This window comes from Trematomus bernacchii, unplaced genomic scaffold, assembly GCF_902827165.1.
Source record: "Trematomus bernacchii unplaced genomic scaffold, fTreBer1.1, whole genome shotgun sequence".
Classification (NCBI taxonomy): Eukaryota; Metazoa; Chordata; class Actinopteri; order Perciformes; family Nototheniidae; genus Trematomus; species Trematomus bernacchii.
Window position 1 is genome coordinate 14,198,673 of NW_022987739.1, and position 18,935 is coordinate 14,217,607.

Below are 18,935 nucleotides of genomic sequence, written 5' to 3' on the forward strand. Positions count from 1 at the left end.
ACACACACACACACACACACACACTCACACTCACACTCACACTCACACTCACACTCACACTCACACTCACACTCACACTCCTGTCAGCACGGTGCACTTTCCACCTCTGGGTGAAGCTGCTTTATGATGGGCGTTGGAAGCAGCAGCCTGTGTCTGAAGACACAATCACAACATGAAGAAACCACAGCCTGGGTGGAGTCGGCAGCTCACAACTGAAACACCATCATTTGGCAACAGATAATTATCACTTTAGGTTTGTTGATATCATCCACCATCGGCTGCTGCTGGCCAGATGAATTAGAGTTACTAATTGTTTTACCTTCAGACCTGCTGAAACAGACACAGTGAGGTCATTGTTTTATGTTGCTCAAATGACTTTATACAAGATAAAATAGAAATACAGAAGTAGCTGCTTCAGTCTGTGTGTGTGTGAGTGTGCAGTTCTTGTTTCACACACTGCATCTGTGGGAGTATGAGGAAGTAACTGTTTGATTCTTGCAGTGGATGTTTTGCAGGTCGCAGGCTGCTGTTGGCTCGGACCGTCTGCCTGCCTGTGGAGGCTGCAGTCTGAGGAGCTCAACCTGTGGATTATAACCACACAGACACACAAACTCTCAACGTTGAACACCTGAGGAGGAGAGGAGGCCCGCTGGAACAATGGTACAGTACCACACCTTCATTCATTTGCTTTGTCACACACACACACACACCTATAGGGAGCTGTATTATGTGTGTACGCTACAATAACCAGAACCTATGTATGTTATCTTAACATACATAGGTTGTTAAGATAACATACATATATCATTTCACTACAAATGCTTTTCTTTTTTAAGGCAAAAACGATTTTTTAAAATCTGTTTTCTGGCTTCATGACAGTTACCTGCATTTCATACATCACTTTATATCTGACAAGACATAAGAGGGTATTCACGCTCTAAGTTCAGTTGTGATATGATAAAGGGTAGTGTGTCTTAAAAGGTAATCTCTTCAGCGAAACATCAGCAGCTGAGTGAGTTTCCTCTTTTTCCCTTTCCTTTAAAACAAAAGACAGCTCAAATAGATAGAGATAGCTTATCATTTGTTCTCAAGAACCAATTTCCTTTCCACAGTAGGTGCATACAAAGCACAAACAAGCAAGACACACATCTAAAAGATACTAAATCAAATTTAAGATTTAAAATAATGTTGATTTTGATTAATTAGGAGCTATACAGAGAAGAAGTCAACATAACTGTAGGTGTTTGTGTTAAAGTTTTGAGAGAAAAATTACAATATACAGTGGAGTTATCGAGCTGTACTGTAATCTCAGTTTAGTAGATTTATCTCGCAGGGTGTTGCAAACAGCTTTGGCAGCCCCTCCTGTGAGCAGCAGGCCGTTGCAGGAAGAGAACCAGTAGCATGTACAAAGTTTGTCGAGTTTCACAAGAGGCAGAGATGAGGTGCGAGAGGAGGAAGTGGACTACAGGAGATGCCTGCAGTTTCTGTCACAATACTTCCTCCTGACACACAGAGCGGCCCTCAGACATCATAACTCACATAGCTCTATTGCTAATGTCATGACATGCTGCCAACTGTCTTTAAAATCTCAATGAGTAGTTTCAAAAGTGAAAATGTAGAGATACATTTTACTTCCTGTGTTTTCTCCAACTTTTACCACCTTCATGTTTTAAATTATTATCCTTTCAAAATAAGAGTCAGAATTAAATGCAGGTGCATAGAGCTGAGGAAGCCACATGTAATTACATCTGCTGCCAGGAAGTGTGACGGGTGTTAAAGGGTCAGCTCGCACGGCATTTACTTTTTAATTTTTTTACGACTATGCAGAAAGTTCCTGTTGCGGCGAGGTTTTTGAGATCAGGGCTGGTGTATCTTCTGCCAATCACCACAAAAAGACAAAGTTGACTGGCGTTTTGTCTGTGGTTCTCAATGCATCAGAATGTTGCCTCTCAACTCCACAGCTCTCTAGAAACTGTCCAATATCGAAAAAGCAGAAAAAGGTTTCTCAATGGAAACTGGTCACAGTGACGTCAGTGGTTCTTCGCATGTCATAAAAACGATACACCTTCCGCCCGCCAGCTACACAACTGTTCAATTTGGTGTATGCATCTTGTATGGTAGTGGTGGTGGGGACAACATCTGTACACAGACAGAAAAATAAACACCTGGCTAACAACTAAAAACCTCTTCTGTGTTAGTTCCTACAGTCGGTGTCTTGTAGTGGCTGGTAATTATCCACAATTCACACTGGCTATGTGAGACGTTGACACATGAGTATATCTTGAGTTTTTCCCACATACACTGGTTCATAGCATTTCTGCTTTTGGTTTCATAGGTTTTATTTAGATTAACACTCATGACTTCCGTCTGAATTTCCCTCGAGGATGTTTAAATTATAGAAATAAAAAACCCTCTTATAAGCTAAAGCTTTCTCTGACATATTTAGTATCTTAAAACCTCCATGCTTGCACAACTGTGTACCAACATTTCATATTTAGGATTTCTTCTTTTGTATGATAATTTCAGAAGTTAAAGTATTTTTATAGGCAGATTTGTGGGTTCATACTGTATAACTGTTCTTGAATTTTCTGTTAGTTATAAGACATGGAGGAAAAGGAAGTGAACAAAAACTTCTTTAGTGGGGATATATAGTCATTTTAATCCTATTGTGTGTCTGAATAAACACTAAAGAGAAGCAATTAGTTATGATTGGCAGCTCTGTCCTTTGTAATGTCACGTGACTGCCAGGCTGAGGTGCAACATTTGAAGGGTACCTGTATTCGTTTCCTGTGATCAGTAATATAGGTTGAAGCCGAGACCACAGCCCAACCACCAGATCAGAGACTAAACAGACTTCAGACTTCACACATCAAACAGCCCAAAATCTTTAGGGAAAACCTAAACAGGAAACATGTCTGGGGAAGCCTGATCAACACACAACAATTATTAACCCTAGCCTGTCCTTGTGATCAGGTATTAATACATGTTAACATATAGTCAGACACATCACAAAGTTTGGCAGTGCTTCTTTAAAAATGTCCATCTTAGTTAGCTCATCTCACCTGTAACCTGTTGCTTGGCAACAAGCACCAGCTTCCTGTAATGGCGACCACAGTTTGTTACGTTTTTAAAAGCCACTAACACGTCATCATTAACCTTCTTTATTACAGACGTTAAAGTGCCCTGTTTCTGTCTGTCTACCTTTCTTTCTTTCTTTTGTTTGTTCCTTATTTGTTTGTTTGTTTTTGGTTGTTCATGTGTTGTTTGCTTGTAAGTTCCTTTTTATTTTATTAATACATCTGTATTTTAATGTATTCTCTCTGTATTTCTTTATTTGATTTAGCTTGTTTCTGTTTTGTTTGTTCTAATTTGTTATTTATTTCATTTTCATTTCCTTTTCGTTTTGTTTTTTTACCTTTTTATTTTTTCCTTGGTTCCTTTTTTTCTTGTTACTTAAAGTTACTCCAACTTTAAGTAAGACATAGATTATAAAGCATCTAATGTCTCAAGTAGGTCAAGCCCGAAAAATAGTGGATTCACCCCAGCCTTTTCACTTTCTATAAAAACCATTGTCTCCAATCCCAAGCCAAGCTTTTTACAAACACTAGAATGCTAAAAAATAAGAATGAATTCACAATGAAAGTGGCACCTCAACAACATGATGAACGTGTGTATCTCTTTCTCTGGTGTGTTTCAGGCGAACTACCACTGGCAGAGTCAAAATGTGAAGCAAAGCGGCGTGGATGACATGGTGCTGCTGTCCAAAATCACTGAGGACGCCATCGTGGACAACCTCAAGAAAAGATACATGGACGACTACATATTTGTATCCTGCAAGCTCACGTTTACATTTTAGTTTTGTCATATTGTTCTATTTTGTTTTGAATTCTGGTCTGTCTTATAATAGCTAACTTATAATAGTGATAGCTGTCACAAATATTGATTTTGAATTTTAAATGTTTTAATACAGGGAAATTAGGAAGATTATCAGCAGCTACAGCCTGAGCTGGCGTCAGAATTTAAAAAACAAACAAACTCTTGGTGACATACAGTATCTGTAAGCGAGAAGTACTGATGTGACGTTAAGCCATTATGTGTCAATAATATAAATCAGATCCAGGCCCCATGCCTAGGATCACTTTTTATCTCTCAAAATCACCGGAAAAACAAATCCTAATATGGTGAAATGTGTGCAATCAAAACATCCATCTCCACTGGAATATGCTGACAAAACAAAAATACTCACTACTGTAGAAACTAACTACATGTATGTCTACATATAAATACACAAATACATAAACATATAAGGGCATAAATAAAATGAAACTCTTCCCCTTTTGCATTCACCAAATGACTCAACAGCTCACTTCCGTCTTCTTAAAGCACAGCTGAATTTCAAACCAATTTTTAGAGTCAGGAAACCAAATTCACATCAAATCCACAAGCAAGAGCAGCTGACATCACCTCAGATATGAATTCTCTGCAGCATTAAGTCATGATTACAAGGGATTACTAATGTTTTTAGAATGACTATTATTGAATCATCAATCATTAACTACCTATCGGCCATTTACATTTTAAATCAACATGTAACTCTTCTGTTGTAGCTCATATGTAGCAGCCGATAGCTGTTTGTGCTTATCATTAAATTGTATTTTAATTTATCTGAAAAGCTCTTTAGTCCACTGGTTTTGTTGGTAAATATACAGTATACAAGTTCCTGAACTTCGCTGCTCAGACATACATCGGCCCCGTGCTGATATCAATCAACCCGTTCAAACAGATGCCGTATTTCACTGACCGAGAGGTCGAACTCTACCAAGGAGCTGTGAGTAAAAGAGGCATTTCATCACCAATATCCTGTTAATACGGGTTGTTTTTGTTAATCTATTATCTTTCTGTCTGTGTGTGTCTGTAGGCCCAATATGAAAACCCCCCACACATCTACGCCTTGTCTGACTACATGTACAGAAACATGATGATCGATGCAGAGAATCAGTGTGTCATCATTAGGTGAGCAACTTTGCCTCTTAGGGTTTTTATTGGCTGTCTCAGTGTTGGTAGTTTGAGTAATATGTAGTTGATTTGTGTTGTGTGGCTTATTTTCTTATTTTGTGTTAGCGGTGAGAGTGGTGCAGGAAAGACGGTGGCAGCCAAATACATCATGGGTTACATTTCCAAAGTATCTGGAGGAGGACCAAAAGTTCAGGTAGAGACAGAAAGCAATGACTCTAGACCTCTTTAAATATCCATCTGCGCGAAGTAGAGGTATTTCTGTCGTGTCTCACACTGAGTCACTGTTTGTGTGTCTGTTTCAGCATGTAAAAGACATCATCCTACAGTCAAATCCTCTGCTGGAAGCCTTCGGTAACGCCAAGACCGTCCGCAACAACAACTCCAGTCGTTTTGTAAGTATGACCTTTAGTGGAACACCTACTGTAGACATTACCTATAGCTCTTGTAGGCAATTTATTTATAGAAGTATTGTATATTTACCCCACACATCACCGACAGTCTTGGCCAGTGGAATAATGTGTTTTGTTTGTCCGTCCTTATGTCCCATTCTCTAGAAACGCCCTGAAGGAACTTATTTCAATTTGGAAAAAAAGTTTAGCATCCTGTAATGAGATTTATATATGACAAATATTCAGTAGCCAATGTGTCAAAGCAAAAATGAATTTAGTTTCAGCTAACAGCCGCTGAGGTTTGGTGCTTACAAAAATACATTTCGTTGCAACCCCTATTTTCTCTCAGCAGTGGTCCTGATGCATCAATTTCACACCTATAAACCACATCAGTGTGCACGTGTGCAGCCTAAGGGGCATCAATTTGTAACGTTTCCTGTCACAGTTGAAGCAGCGGTGTTCAGGTCAATGCAGTTCGATGTATGCAGAATACTTTAAGTTTATGCAGATGTAGTAATGATGGAAGTCACAGTTTATATCTGAAAATAAATGCTGCATTTGTTGAGAACTGTCCCATTCTGACAGCAGTCGTTTAGGACATCTTAATTATATCTATGCTAAGTTTATTTGCTTGTATTTTTGTCTACAATAAAGTTTTGTGTCAGGATAGGTACACAATGAGTTGAAATAACTCTGCTTAACCTTTGCCCCTGTTCATTTGATCGGATTTCTCTGCTGACAGCCAGTTTGTTGCCTTCGTTTTTTGCATCCACCAGGGGAAATACTTTGAGATTCAGTTCAGCAGAGGAGGAGAGCCAGACGGCGGCAAAATCTCAAACTTCCTGCTGGAGAAGTCGAGGGTGGTGAACCAGAATGAAAACGAGAGGAACTTCCACATTTACTATCAGGTCAGGAGTCACAGCCACTTTAAAATGACTAAAGAAACCTCCTTCTTTTGAAACTCGTATTCCCCAAATGTTAGATGCATGATACCTTAGGTGTTCACATTTACCTGCTCTTCTTCCTGCACTGTTGTCCTGTAGATGATAGAGGGCGCAAACACTCAGCAGAAAGAGGGCCTGGGCATCATGACGCCAGACTATTACTACTATCTCAACCAGTCTGGGACCTACAAGGTGGACGGGACCAATGACAGCAAAGACTTCCAAGAGACTATGGTACGTATATTTATATACTGGAGAAACACAGCAGTGGTCGGGACCCTCTGAGGGGTCACAAGATAACAATGTTTTCTTACTTTTCTCTTATGGTTCTTTCTAATTTATAACTACATTGTTTACATCTTTTGGCATATACATGTGTATTCAAAAGAAGCAATCTGTGGCGTTTGGAGGGGAATATCCCCCTTTCATGTTGAGACTAATAGATCCTATGCTTGCTGTGACGCGGATTTGCATGCATTATTCTAAGGGACCAGATGCAAAAAGAAGTATGATAATGACCTTAATAAACAACGAATCATTTAGAAACTGAAATTATTAAGATCAAATTGCCTGATTTTGATCAATTAATAGCTCAGAGCCACTTTATGGCCCTCATGTTAGTATTGAGTATATCAAGTTCCCAAACAAAGCTTCAGTTGGCCATTACAATTAAAGCATAAGACTTTGTCATTGTGATTTACCCTGTAGTGTATGAAGGCATACAATTCCCCAATCAAAAATAAATATATATATTTTTAATCGTCAAATGAAACAGACTTTAAAGGGGACCTATCATGCAAAATGCACTTTTTAATGTCTTTTATACATAAATATGTGTCCCCGGTGTGTCAGGGAACTCACGCAGCGTCAGAAAATATAACCCTCTCTCTTTTTCTCCGTACCCAAATCTCTAAAAACGGGTGTACAACGGAGGTGATCCAGATTTGCGGCCGATATGACGTCAAATCGGCGGCGGACCCACAGCACTATCAGAAACGTTGCTATCAGAAACAATGCCCAACTGTTTTGGACGTAATATGGTCGGTGTTGACATTAGCATCGCTAACACTCAGAGCTAACCTGTACTGGATAGAGCATGTGTGTGAAGAAGCAGGAAATAAAAAGGAACTCACCTTGTGGTATAACCGGCAAGAGAGAAAACCTTTGAGCTCCATACTGTTTCAGAAATAATCCTTGATCTAATAATCCTTTTCCCAGTTTAGACAGTATCTGCCAGGTCCCGCATGAGCCGGCATAAGCTCCGCCCCCTCTTATTTGTATTTTTTCCAGTTTAAAAAAAAAAAAAGCTTTATTTTTATTTATTTTATTTAACCTTTATTTATACAGGTGCAATCTCATTGAGACACAGGGTCTCATTCTCATGAGACCTGTTTATACCCAGAATCAGCACTTTTGTAACAGGAAGTGAAATAGAGGGTATGAGGCATGGCTAGAATGGGTGATCTGTTTGTTTTTTGACCAAAACACTTCATAGACATGTTTTTTATATATTTTTATTTATCTGAGACCTATGCTATTGCCTAAAAATAGCATGATAGGTGACCTTTAATATAGTTTTGACAGTCAAATATTTCATCTTAATCTCATCCATACTTATAATAATAATATTAATACATTGGATTTTTCTAGCGCTTTTCCTAATGGTCAAAGACGCTTAATACTTGTTTGTAAATTGCGACAAACTGCTGCCTTCACTGTCTGTTTTGGTGTCTCTGGTTTCCAGGAGGCCATGCAGGTGATTGGGATACCAGGAGACATCCAGGCTCAGGTTCTGCAGATCGTCGCAGGCATCCTCCACCTGGGAAACATCAGCTTTATAGAGGCAGGCAACTATGGGCAGGTGGAGAGCACAGACTGTGAGTCACATGCATTTACTCATCCATGCAGCTGCACAAACATTCCCACCCGGCATATAAAATGTCCCATGTTCTCCCCGAGGGATATGAGCAAATTAGAGCTCACAATGAAAAATCAGTCCCATGGCGGACACCTGCTAATTAATAGAGTTGGTGAACATCAGTACGGCCTTGTTTATCTTCTCCTTTATTTGCTGCCTGGGGATTCCCTGCACAATAGATAATTGGTGTTTACGTCTGCTAGCAACGTGCAATTAAAGCTACTGCGGATTTAATTCATTCAGTTAGGTTTTACATTTACTGCGGAAAGATACAAGGCTGCACATAATTACCTATTTTTGTATTGAATATTGTGATAACGATATTACTTGCGAAAGAAATTAATTAAATAAACATAATAAATGGTATTCAGTTTTGCAATGCTTTCAGTATTCTGCTTACTGTAAATGCTACACTTTTTTAGAAATAAAAAAAGGAAGTTATATATCTAAAACATTTTTTATTGAAAATTGAACTGAAAAAAGGCACCAAGAAAGAAAAGAACAATACATTCACATTTTTAACTGCAGTTATCTACTGATTCGCCCCTTCAACTAACTACAAAAATATCTGACTTCAATATCGCATCTTTACCGATGTGTTTAATACACAAGAAAAACCATATACAGACAATACAGTCCCTCAATCTCAAAGCTGCCACATCTGCATTTTAATTATAAGCCATGTAGGCATAATTGATAAGCTTTGTTTATTAAAATCTTTGGCTATTCTTTGCTTCAGTGCTTGCATTCCCCGCCTATCTGCTTGGCATCGACCCCAACCGTCTGCAGGACAAGCTGATCAGCCGCAAGTGGGACGGGAAGGGAGAGTCCATCAAAGTGACTCTGAACCAGGAGCAGGCCACCTACACCCGAGACGCCCTCGCCAAAGCCCTCTACGCACGCCTCTTTGACTACCTGGTGGAGGTATTTAAACCTTTTATCTCAGTATCAACAGATGAAATGACAGGAGAAAACAATCCTCTTTTTACAGAGATACCAATGCAAGTTGAGATACTGTAAATGCATTTGAATTTAATATTTCCCTTCTGGCTTTACCCTGTCTGTTTTCTCCAGGCCGTAAATAAAGCCATTCAAAAACCATGTGAAGAATTCAGCACCGGAGTACTTGACATTTATGGCTTTGAGATATTCCAGGTTTGTCCTCTTACAGCTAACAGTTTCATAATATTGAAAGACAGCCACTGAAAAGAACAGATGTTAGTTTAACAGATGGTGCAGCACAGCAGGATTTGTTTTACTGTGGTGATAATCTCACATTGACGTGTTTTTCCCTCCTCGCAGAAAAACGGCTTTGAGCAGTTCTGTATCAACTTTGTCAACGAGAAACTGCAGCAGATCTTTATTGAACTGACTCTGAAGGCTGAGCAGGTAGCTGAACTGCTTTTGTTGCATTCCTAACCTCTGGCACATCTCTTAATTTGCCTTCTTGTCTCTTGACATATGCACTATGTATCAGGGTTGGGTTTAATTTAGTCTGAATATGGTAGTAAATTATTTAAATATAATCTCTTGAAAATATTTCAGTTTTCATTTAAACTTTTCTCTTTCTTATGTCTTATTTTCTCTCAGGAAGAGTACGTTCAGGAGGGCATCAAATGGACTGCCATCGAGTACTTCAACAACAAGATTGTGTGCGACCTGATTGAAAATAAATTGGTAAGCTCTTAACTGTATCCCCATAACAAAGTAATACTAATAAGTAATACATTTACTAATAAGCAAATATACAGTATACAGGCTTTACACAGATGAGAAAACATGCATTTCTTCTGCACTCAAGTGTTGTCTAAAAATAAAAATGGTGTCTATGACTCAGAAAGAAAAGCGGCAACCACAAGGTCTGAAACATAAAATACATTCATCTTCTGTAATATACTATGTTTAATCTGTATTTTTATTCAACTGCTTTTGGTACTTATAGACTTGCAACTGTATTTTGCATGTCTTTCATGGTTTTACCCATATTTTAAATGGGACATTGTCACAGTCTTCTTCTTTTATTATTTATTTAACATCAAATTATGACACTTTAAACTCTATGTTTGCATTAAGGATATTTATTTGTATTTTTCCCTTATTTCTCTAAGACACTTCCAAATGTGTAATATCAGTTGCAAGTGGTAGATTAATTTACACCATTCCCTCCTTGCAGAACCCTCCAGGCATAATGAGCGTTCTGGATGACGTGTGCGCCACCATGCACGCCAAAGGAGAGGGTGCAGACGGCACGCTGCTGCAGAAACTGCAGGCCGCCGTGGGGACGCACGAACATTTCAACAGCTGGAACTCTGGTTTCATCGTACATCACTACGCTGGCAAGGTAGGAGCCTGACTCTCCTGGAGCATAAATACTACATATTTTACTACTTACTAATTTAACTTAATTTCAGACACATAGGTCCATATCAGTATGGAAATAGTAATAAATACATATGCAAGGATAACAACAAACAGATACAATCATCAATCAGTCTGCTGTGCTTAAAACACATGCAGATACTTGTTCCAACTTTTCCAAACCCTCATGTTGAACTTAAGTCATTTTATATCCGTTAAAGCCATTCAAATGATATATTTTAAAGCAATTATTTGCACATACATTGTACATGAAATTCCAAAGCAAAGCATGAAAGATGGGCACTATTCACAAACATATAACTTGCACTTCTGAATGCATCATTAAACCTGAATAGACAAGATAATGTATTTTTTATATTTGAAACGGCACTATTGCTTGTGTAGTGGTTGGCAGATGTGTTGGTCATGTGTTGTACGACCCAATTAAACTGCAAGTACATCTGGATTCAAAGCTGTATAGGAAATAACCTAAGGATGTTCTCTACTAAATAATAATGGTTACCTACTTTATAAAGTCTACCCTGCAGTTCTAACGTTGTGTCCTCTCAGGTGTCGTACGATATCAAAGGCTTCTGTGAGAGGAACCGAGATGTGCTGTTCCCCGACCTCATCGAGCTCATGCAAAGCAGCGAATAGTAAGTCTCTCGCACTTTCTGGTGCTTCCACTCTTGGTTTGTTTAGTAAATGCATTAAAATAAAGAAATTGAATTTCTCTTTGCAGTCACTTCATCTGTAGCTTGTTCCCTGAAAAACTCAACACAGATAAGAAAAGCAGGCCGACCACAGCCAGCTCCAAGATCAAGGTGAGAGTTTAAGCTGAGAGTTTAACCTAAGAATGAACTTAAAGTTCAAATGTTTTGGGTGTAACATTGCATTTCTGTTGCTTTCGACAGAAACAAGCCAATGATCTGGTGAGCACGCTGATGAAATGTACTCCACACTATATCCGCTGCATCAAACCCAATGAGACAAAAAGACCAAAAGACTGGGAGGAGAGCAGGTCAGCACCCTCACTGTGACAAACATTAACCCCTTAAACTAAGGGTATTTTTCAGTTCTATGAATGGTGGCATTACTTTTGTTTTTCAGGGGGAGGCATCAGGTTGAATATCTCGGACTGCGGGAAAACATTCGTGTAAGAAGGGCTGGATTTGCGTACCGCAGACCCTTCAATAAGTTTCTGATGAGGTGAGTTTAATCCCTTTAAATAGGTACGACTGTTTCGGCATGTTTCTACTGAAAGAAGAACACAGCCCAAACACAAAGTCTCTCAAAATAAATGGGTTGGTGTTTGGGTGTAAAGTTCTTTCCGTGTCATGTATTTGAAATAGGGTTGCCAATTACAGGGTCTTTGCAGTCCGCTGTGAGCTAATAAAGGTGGTGTGGCAAATATGTGACATGACAGCATGACATGAGTAAAGTGTGTATATGAGTTTAGAGTTTCTACATATTGGAAATAAACTGATGCTATTATGGAAATACACAAAGGCAAAGCTAATTCAAAATGTAACATTTATCCATGATGAACTTGCACATACGTATAAGTTATACAACAAATGTAAATGCTGCCTGTTACATAAAAACAATATGACTTGCTTAGGTAAGCTGCATTTGATATTCTCAGAAACTATAACATTTATATTGTAAGAATGTAACTTTATAACAGCAAAAAAAATATCGTTTTTTCAAAAATCACACAAACTAGCTTGACACATTTGAACTTTGAGTGTTGGATGACAGCAGCAGCAATATCAATAAACACTTTCCCCCCTCCCCTTCAGTATTTGTGTTCATAATGCTGTGTGTGTGTGTGCGCAGGTATGCCATTCTGACAGCGGAGACGTGGCCATGTTGGAGGGGTCCGGAGCAGCAGGGGGTCCTTCACCTCCTCCGCTCCGTCAACATGGATACTGACCAATACCAGATGGGCCGCAACAAGGTCTTTGTGAAGAACCCTGAATCGGTAACAAATGGTTTATATATTTCAGTCTGGGTTGGGTTTTGCTTTTGTATTGATCAGTACATCTACTCTCGTACTGTACTTAGATGCACATCTTAATTCATGGGGAATTATTGTACTTCATGCTCCAATACATTTATTTGAGACTTTACTTACTTTACAAATCGACTCTGTTCTGAGTTTTTCACTAGGCGCTTAAAGGTTATTGTTAAGCTTTCAGGTCCTTATCTTTTCACTGTTGTGGTTCATTTGCACTGCTCTCATTGTGTTGTTGGGTTAGCAGCAGGGTGAGCAGACAGACACAATTGTAAACTATCTGGTTGACATAATGTAGGGTTTAGCAGCTTAGGTAGAGTCAACATATATCTCTGTTAAAGACCAAATACAGAGCTAAATAAAGTGGATAATGGACTAACATTCATCGCAATGACATAAATACAAATATGAATTAAGTTAATCTAGAAATATGGAGGTGTAAATAAGCAGATTGCTAACTAGTTTTCCACCTCATTTTATAAGGTGTATGTGTTTTGTTTCTGCTGCCAAAACATAGCCTTTTCAGGTATAAGTAAAGAATCGTAAAACGTTCTCATCCACGTATTGATCTGCATGTGTTGAAATAAAGCTCTTCAAAGGACCTGCTGATACATTTCTGTGAGCAGAATCAGGATCATAACGCCTTTATCCGTCCCACAAAGGGGACATTTGCATTGTTACAGCAGTATAAATAGAGACTTAAAATCAAAATAACACACTATTAGATAAAAAGGCATGCACATAGTATTTAAAATAAAAACGTACCGAAGTACATGTAAACATAAAGCAGACTCATTTTACAAATGGATCGTTCTAATTGATAGACACAACATTGCTTTAATCCAAATAGACACATCCTAAAATACATGATACATTTAACCTCCTTCCTCTTGCTGTATGCTCCACAGCTTTTCCTTCTAGAGGAGATGAGGGAGAGGAAGTTCGACACCTTTGCCAGGATCATTCAAAAATCCTGGAGGAGATTCATCGCCAGGAAGAAGTATGAGCAGATGAGAGAGGAGGGTAAGTGACAAATAAAACACCATTACTATGTTTTTACCAAACAGATGGAGCTGTGATTCTTAATGTTCTTCCCTTTCTTGCGACACAGCCTCAGACATCCTGTACAACTCGAAGGAGCGAAGGAGGAACAGCATCAACAGAAACTTTGTGGGAGACTACCTCGGCCTGGAGCAGAGGCCTGAGCTGCGGCAGTTCCTCGCCAAGAGGGAGCGCATCGACTTCGCCGACTCTGTCAACAAGTTTGATCGCAGATTCAAGGTGAAGCTCTATGACGCTTATGTGTTCAACTTGATCAACAAGAAAACTACTGATGTTAGAAACTTGCAAACATCTTCCCCTTTTTAGATTTAGGTAAGGGTTCTTTGGGGACTTCTCCTTCCTGACATTGCTCACAGTTCTCACTTCCCTTTTTCTCACCACCCAGTCTATCAAGAGAGACTTGATCTTGACCCCCAAGGGGATCTATCTGATTGGTCTAGAGAAAGTGAAGAAAGGACCCGAGAAGGGGCAGATAAAGGAGGTGCTGAAACGAAAGCTGGAGTTTGGGAACATCAGTGGCGTCTCTCTCAGGTGGGTGTCCAGTTCAAAACTAATACTTTAACTACACCTGGCGATGCTGACGTGTGGTGAAAACTGTGGTGGAAAATTCAAGAACTAAAATGCTGTCGTGTCGGTCAATAACCACATTATGAGAACTCACAGTTTGCAGCATGAGTAAATATAACAGATGAACATATTGAACTGAAAATTCTCAGAAGACGGGCTTCTTTTTTATCTCTTTATCAGCTGAGAGCGTGACATTTCAGGGCCAGTTTCACAAACAGAATGAAGAGAGTGTATTCAAATGTTGAGGTACTTGCAGTTCAAAAAAAAGACATTTCCTCATTAGACTGTTCGCATTGTTTCTGCTTAAGTAAGTGTTTAAGGATCAAATACATACATAAATCCAATATAAGATAAATACATTGTGGTTTTACTACTTGTACTTTAGTACAGACTCAAAATAATTGTTCCAATCCTTAGTTTATGCCACTTTACAGTTGTACCAACACTATATTTCAGTGGTAAAGTAAGATTTTAAAGGCAGGACTTTTACTGATATGGAGTATTTTCGCTCTGTGGTCTTGGTATTTTAACCTAAGATCTGAATATGTCTTACACTGCCTAATCCCTTAAACTGACCCTTTAATTGTAATCATTAAACTTAGTGAAATGTCAGTATCATTATTTGAACTTGTTAAAAACGTTTAAAGTGCTAGTTGTATTTTTGTGTGTGCTGAGAAGCTCTTAATGTTTTGTTTTTCCTCTTCAGTACGAGACAGGATGATTTCTTCATCCTACATGAGGCCCAGTACGACAGTCTGCTGGAGTCCAACTTTAAGACGGAGTTCCTCAGTCTGCTGTCCAAACGCTACGAGGACATCAACAAGAGAAAACTGACGATCTCCTTCACCGACAGGTGGACCAACACACACACACTCAGGCAGCCACACGTTCACATAGAAAACACAAACCACTGACACACTTTGTTCCCACTCAGGTTGGAGTTCAGAGTGAAGAAGGAGGGCTGGGGTGGAGGAGGCTCCAGGATGGTGGTGTTTCTGAGGGGGCAAGGGGACCTGGCTCAGATCAAACCCGGTGGGAAGACCCTCACCATCACAGTGGGTGACGGTCTGCCAAAGTCTTCCAGTAAGTCCTAAGAAATTATGAAAATGCATAGCCTTGATATAACAACGAGCAAGTCAAAAAGTTTGAGGAAATGTATTCTAAGAATTTGTTTTCAAAATGAATTCCTTGACAGCAATTCTTGTTAACACGAATGTTGCATGATCTTTCTTTAGAGCCAACGAGGAAGGGTGCCCCGCAGTCTCGGGGTGGTGGAGGGAGAAATAATGTTGGGAACAAAGGTAAAGTCTCAACTCTACCAGACTGTCATTGTTCAAAGCAAATTCCTCGTGTGTGTAAACCTACTCGCTAATTAAACCAAGCATTTTATGGTTCTAAACTTCATATTGAAAAATTCTAACATTTTACACCACTACAGTTACAACTTGCTTCAATATTAGGTTTAACATACAAAACTGATGTCAAAGATCTTGTAAAATATGACTTATTGTAGATAAACTACCCAACAGTATGTAAAGTAATAGAATCCACTTTACTTCAACCAATAGCGACAAAAGTGCTTCACACACATAGGCCTCTATGTGTGTGAAGCACTTTTGTATAAACATAAAAAAATCATTAAGTAAAATACTATAACATTTTTCCCACCACTGACCACAAACACATTATACATTTAAAAAACAGGATTTTTAAGTTAATAGCTTAAAAATCAGCAGTATTGTATATATTAATGTCTGCAGGTTGTTTGGGTTTTATCTTTATTCCACTTCCTCTCTCCTCAGGGCCCCAGAATGGAGCAGCAAGTTTTCCAGAGCCCCTCAGAGCCAACCATCAGAAATCACGTATTCTACCCCGAACAAACATGGCCGCCCTCCCAGCACAGCCCCACCCAAACTGGGCTCCCAGAGGGCCCCTCGAGTCCCAGTCCACAACCAGAACAGCCAGGGGAACATGGACTTCCTCAATGTGCCTGATCAGGGCATGTCAGGGTGAGAAAGACATTAAATAAAAGGGGAAGGCGGGATGATCACAGCATGTGTGGGTGGAGCTGATTAGTCACAAATAATCAGTGCACGTGAACTTTATGAGTCAAGGCATGTCAGGGTGAGGCTTAACACTCACTAAGGCCTCTAACTAGTGTATTAGTTTCATATTGAGGGAGATAAACCTGTTTATAGAGAGCTGAAGTCCTGATGCCAACCCCAGGCTGGCTGCTGCTACTCTGTAAAGGCCATGTTATGTTTAACGAAATCAGCATGGTCTCCTAAAAATGTTGTTCTCATACACCTACAACTGCGCTGTCAGACACGCTTTGACCCTCGTCAAAGCGTGTCTGACAGCGCAGCGCACAAGAAACCTCAACAAGGTTTCTTGTGCTCGCCAGCAGGTGAAATCCAACCCTTGATTTTGGAACAAGACTGCCTGGTATTTTGCTTCGCTATATTTGTATTTGTTTATGCTGTGTCCGCCATCTCTGTAGCTTCCTCTAGGAAAAAGAAAAGAGAAATCAACGGAGAGACAAATGTTTTTGCAGATGCAGACATCATTACATACTTCTTGTGGGTCACAAGCGACGATTGAGAGGGACGTTTTTTTATGAGTCTGTACAGTGTATTGTTAATATGAACTTTTGGAACAGAACTTGATACTTTGACTTAGAAATCAATGTGTTGTTCTTACAGTTTATTAATGGCTTGCTCAATTGAAGTAGACAAACCTGAAATAGCTCTCTGTCATTTAACCTCAAATAAAGTTTACAAGTCCCTCTCGTCGTCAGGTCTTTTCATCTAATTGTCACATTTCTCTCACAGGAAGCAGAGGAAGAGGAGCATCAGTAAACGACCTCCTCCTGCTCCTAAACCACAGCCGCGGCCCCAGGGGCCTCGCTGCCGGGCGATTTACCAGTACATCGGCCAGGACACAGACGAGATCAGCTTCGATGTCAATGACGTGTTCGACCTCGTCAAAGAAGGTAAGTGGATCAAAAGAAAGCAGGATGGACAAAGAAGAAATGTAAATAATTAAATCGTAGGCTCCTTATTTGCTGATCTGAATTGTACTCCTGTGGTAGAAAAGGAATGGATACCAAGCAGCCAGACATGTCCATATTTTAAATTGCTATACATTTTAATTTCATAGTTGTACTAGATAAATGCGCTGGTATTCATATGTTGATTACAATGGTCTCTAAGAACCTTCTCAGGGATGCAGATGGAAATTAAATAATAGCTAAATCTGGCATCTGCGAGGTGTAATAAGCTATAATAATGATAAAGCTGACAGATTTAAAAGGCCCCACAGTGATTCATGATATTTCTCTCCGCTCACTCATCTTCTCTGCAGATTCATCAGGGTGGTGGACGGGCAGGCATCAAGGAAGAGAAGGCCTTTTCCCTGGTAATTATGTGGAAAAGATCTGAAAAGGACTTGATCTGTCTTGGGAGAAATATGTGTATTTTGTTAAAAACAGCACATTCTGTTTGCTTTAAAAACTGCCTGGTTGCATGGCAGGCCGTCATCCATAAACTGTCTAAGGGTGGACCTCGCTGACATTCCACCAACATATAACTTGTTTGGCATCATTATGGTCAGAATAATCAAAAAACAGATCCACTGCAAATAGCTGCTCAGGTTTTATCCGTTGTTGTTCTGAATGACAAGAGTTTTTATTTCACCTGGTCTCCCACAACAGCTTTCTCTGAGCTCTTACTTCCCTGAAGTTAAAGTTACAGAAAAAGGACCTGAAAATAATGCATCGCTTTCTGGTGTCTACAGTGTTTTTGTATTTTTTTCCTGAAGCTTCTCCAACATCCATTACGACTCAGTATTTGTGATTAAGAAAGCAGCGTGAAATCAAGTAAAAGTAGATATTCAAAAATATAATTTGATTGTTGTGTTAAACATTTAACCAGATAATTCAGATCAATGAAATACCTTGAAAGCCGCAATACATTTGATCACAACTTTTAAAATAAATACATATATCACTGTTAGTATTTACTCCCATATTTTTTCAGCTAAATAAAAAACAAGAAATATATTTTCATATTTTGTACCTCAAGGAATTTTGCACTGGTTTTTGTGTTATCATCAGTAAGTTATAACATATGTCTAAATAACAAAAAGTAATGTCTAATTAACTTTACATTTTAAAGGTGTTTATTTCTGCTTTATTATTTTTGCTTTTTTTCATTTGTGGTTGATTTTGTAAAATAATGTAATTCTCTCACAGTCAATCAATATCTGTTTTTGTATGGAAAATAAAGAGTTTTAACCCTCTGAATCACTGATTTTTTCTTTTTTTTAACATAAATGTTTTTGCTTTAATCTCCAAATGGTAAAAGTCCTGTATTTATTTCATTGTAGATACAGCAACAAATATTTTTTATATTATTTTTAATAAGAGATAAAAACGAATTATTGAGGGGAACAATGCAGTTTTCGAAATACAAAATACAGAGCAAACAAACAACTCATAAAGGTGCATTTACCTGTACTGATGTACTACTGTACACATGCATACACATGAACTATGACATAGGCAACTAGGGGTCGTGGTATGTAACTTAGTATACAGTATTTACTCAAGTACTGTATGTGACAAAATTCTTGGAGCAAAGAACTGGAAACACAAGAACAGCTTT

General features: G+C 39.0%; 1 protein-coding gene across 4 annotated transcripts; it reads left to right on the forward strand.

The window, feature by feature from the left end:
* Positions 1–234: 234 nt before the first annotated feature.
* Positions 235–18,574, forward strand: myo1f (myosin IF). Of its 4 annotated transcripts, none has more exons than XM_034147193.1 (29): positions 235–253; positions 502–660; positions 3,698–3,826; positions 4,739–4,828; positions 4,919–5,013; positions 5,122–5,209; positions 5,319–5,408; positions 6,182–6,313; positions 6,449–6,583; positions 8,094–8,226; positions 9,007–9,191; positions 9,342–9,422; positions 9,570–9,656; positions 9,858–9,944; positions 10,441–10,608; positions 11,196–11,281; positions 11,368–11,449; positions 11,540–11,646; positions 11,736–11,834; positions 12,465–12,609; positions 13,551–13,665; positions 13,754–13,923; positions 14,090–14,235; positions 14,978–15,124; positions 15,206–15,354; positions 15,507–15,572; positions 16,074–16,280; positions 17,103–17,263; positions 17,635–18,574. In XM_034147193.1, exons 2-29 carry the CDS (start codon positions 658–660, stop codon positions 17,839–17,841), a joined length of 3,390 nt encoding a protein of 1,129 aa, XP_034003084.1. In that variant the 5' UTR covers positions 235–253; positions 502–657; the 3' UTR covers positions 17,842–18,574. The 4 variants fall into 4 exon arrangements, with proteins under 4 accessions (XP_034003084.1, XP_034003085.1, XP_034003086.1 ...); XM_034147194.1 differs by lacking the exon at positions 235–253 and adding an exon at positions 329–344; XM_034147195.1 differs by lacking the exon at positions 235–253 and having other exon boundaries at positions 467–660; positions 16,082–16,280.
* Positions 18,575–18,935: the final 361 nt, after the last annotated feature.

Coding starts and splice junctions, on each gene's coding strand:
- myo1f (XM_034147193.1), top strand. Junction 11,647..11,735: donor AAAGACTGGGAGGAGAGCAG/GTCAGCACCCTC, acceptor TTTGTTTTTCAG/GGGGAGGCATCAGGTTGAAT. Junction 16,281..17,102: donor CCTGATCAGGGCATGTCAGG/GTGAGAAAGACA, acceptor TTTCTCTCACAG/GAAGCAGAGGAAGAGGAGCA.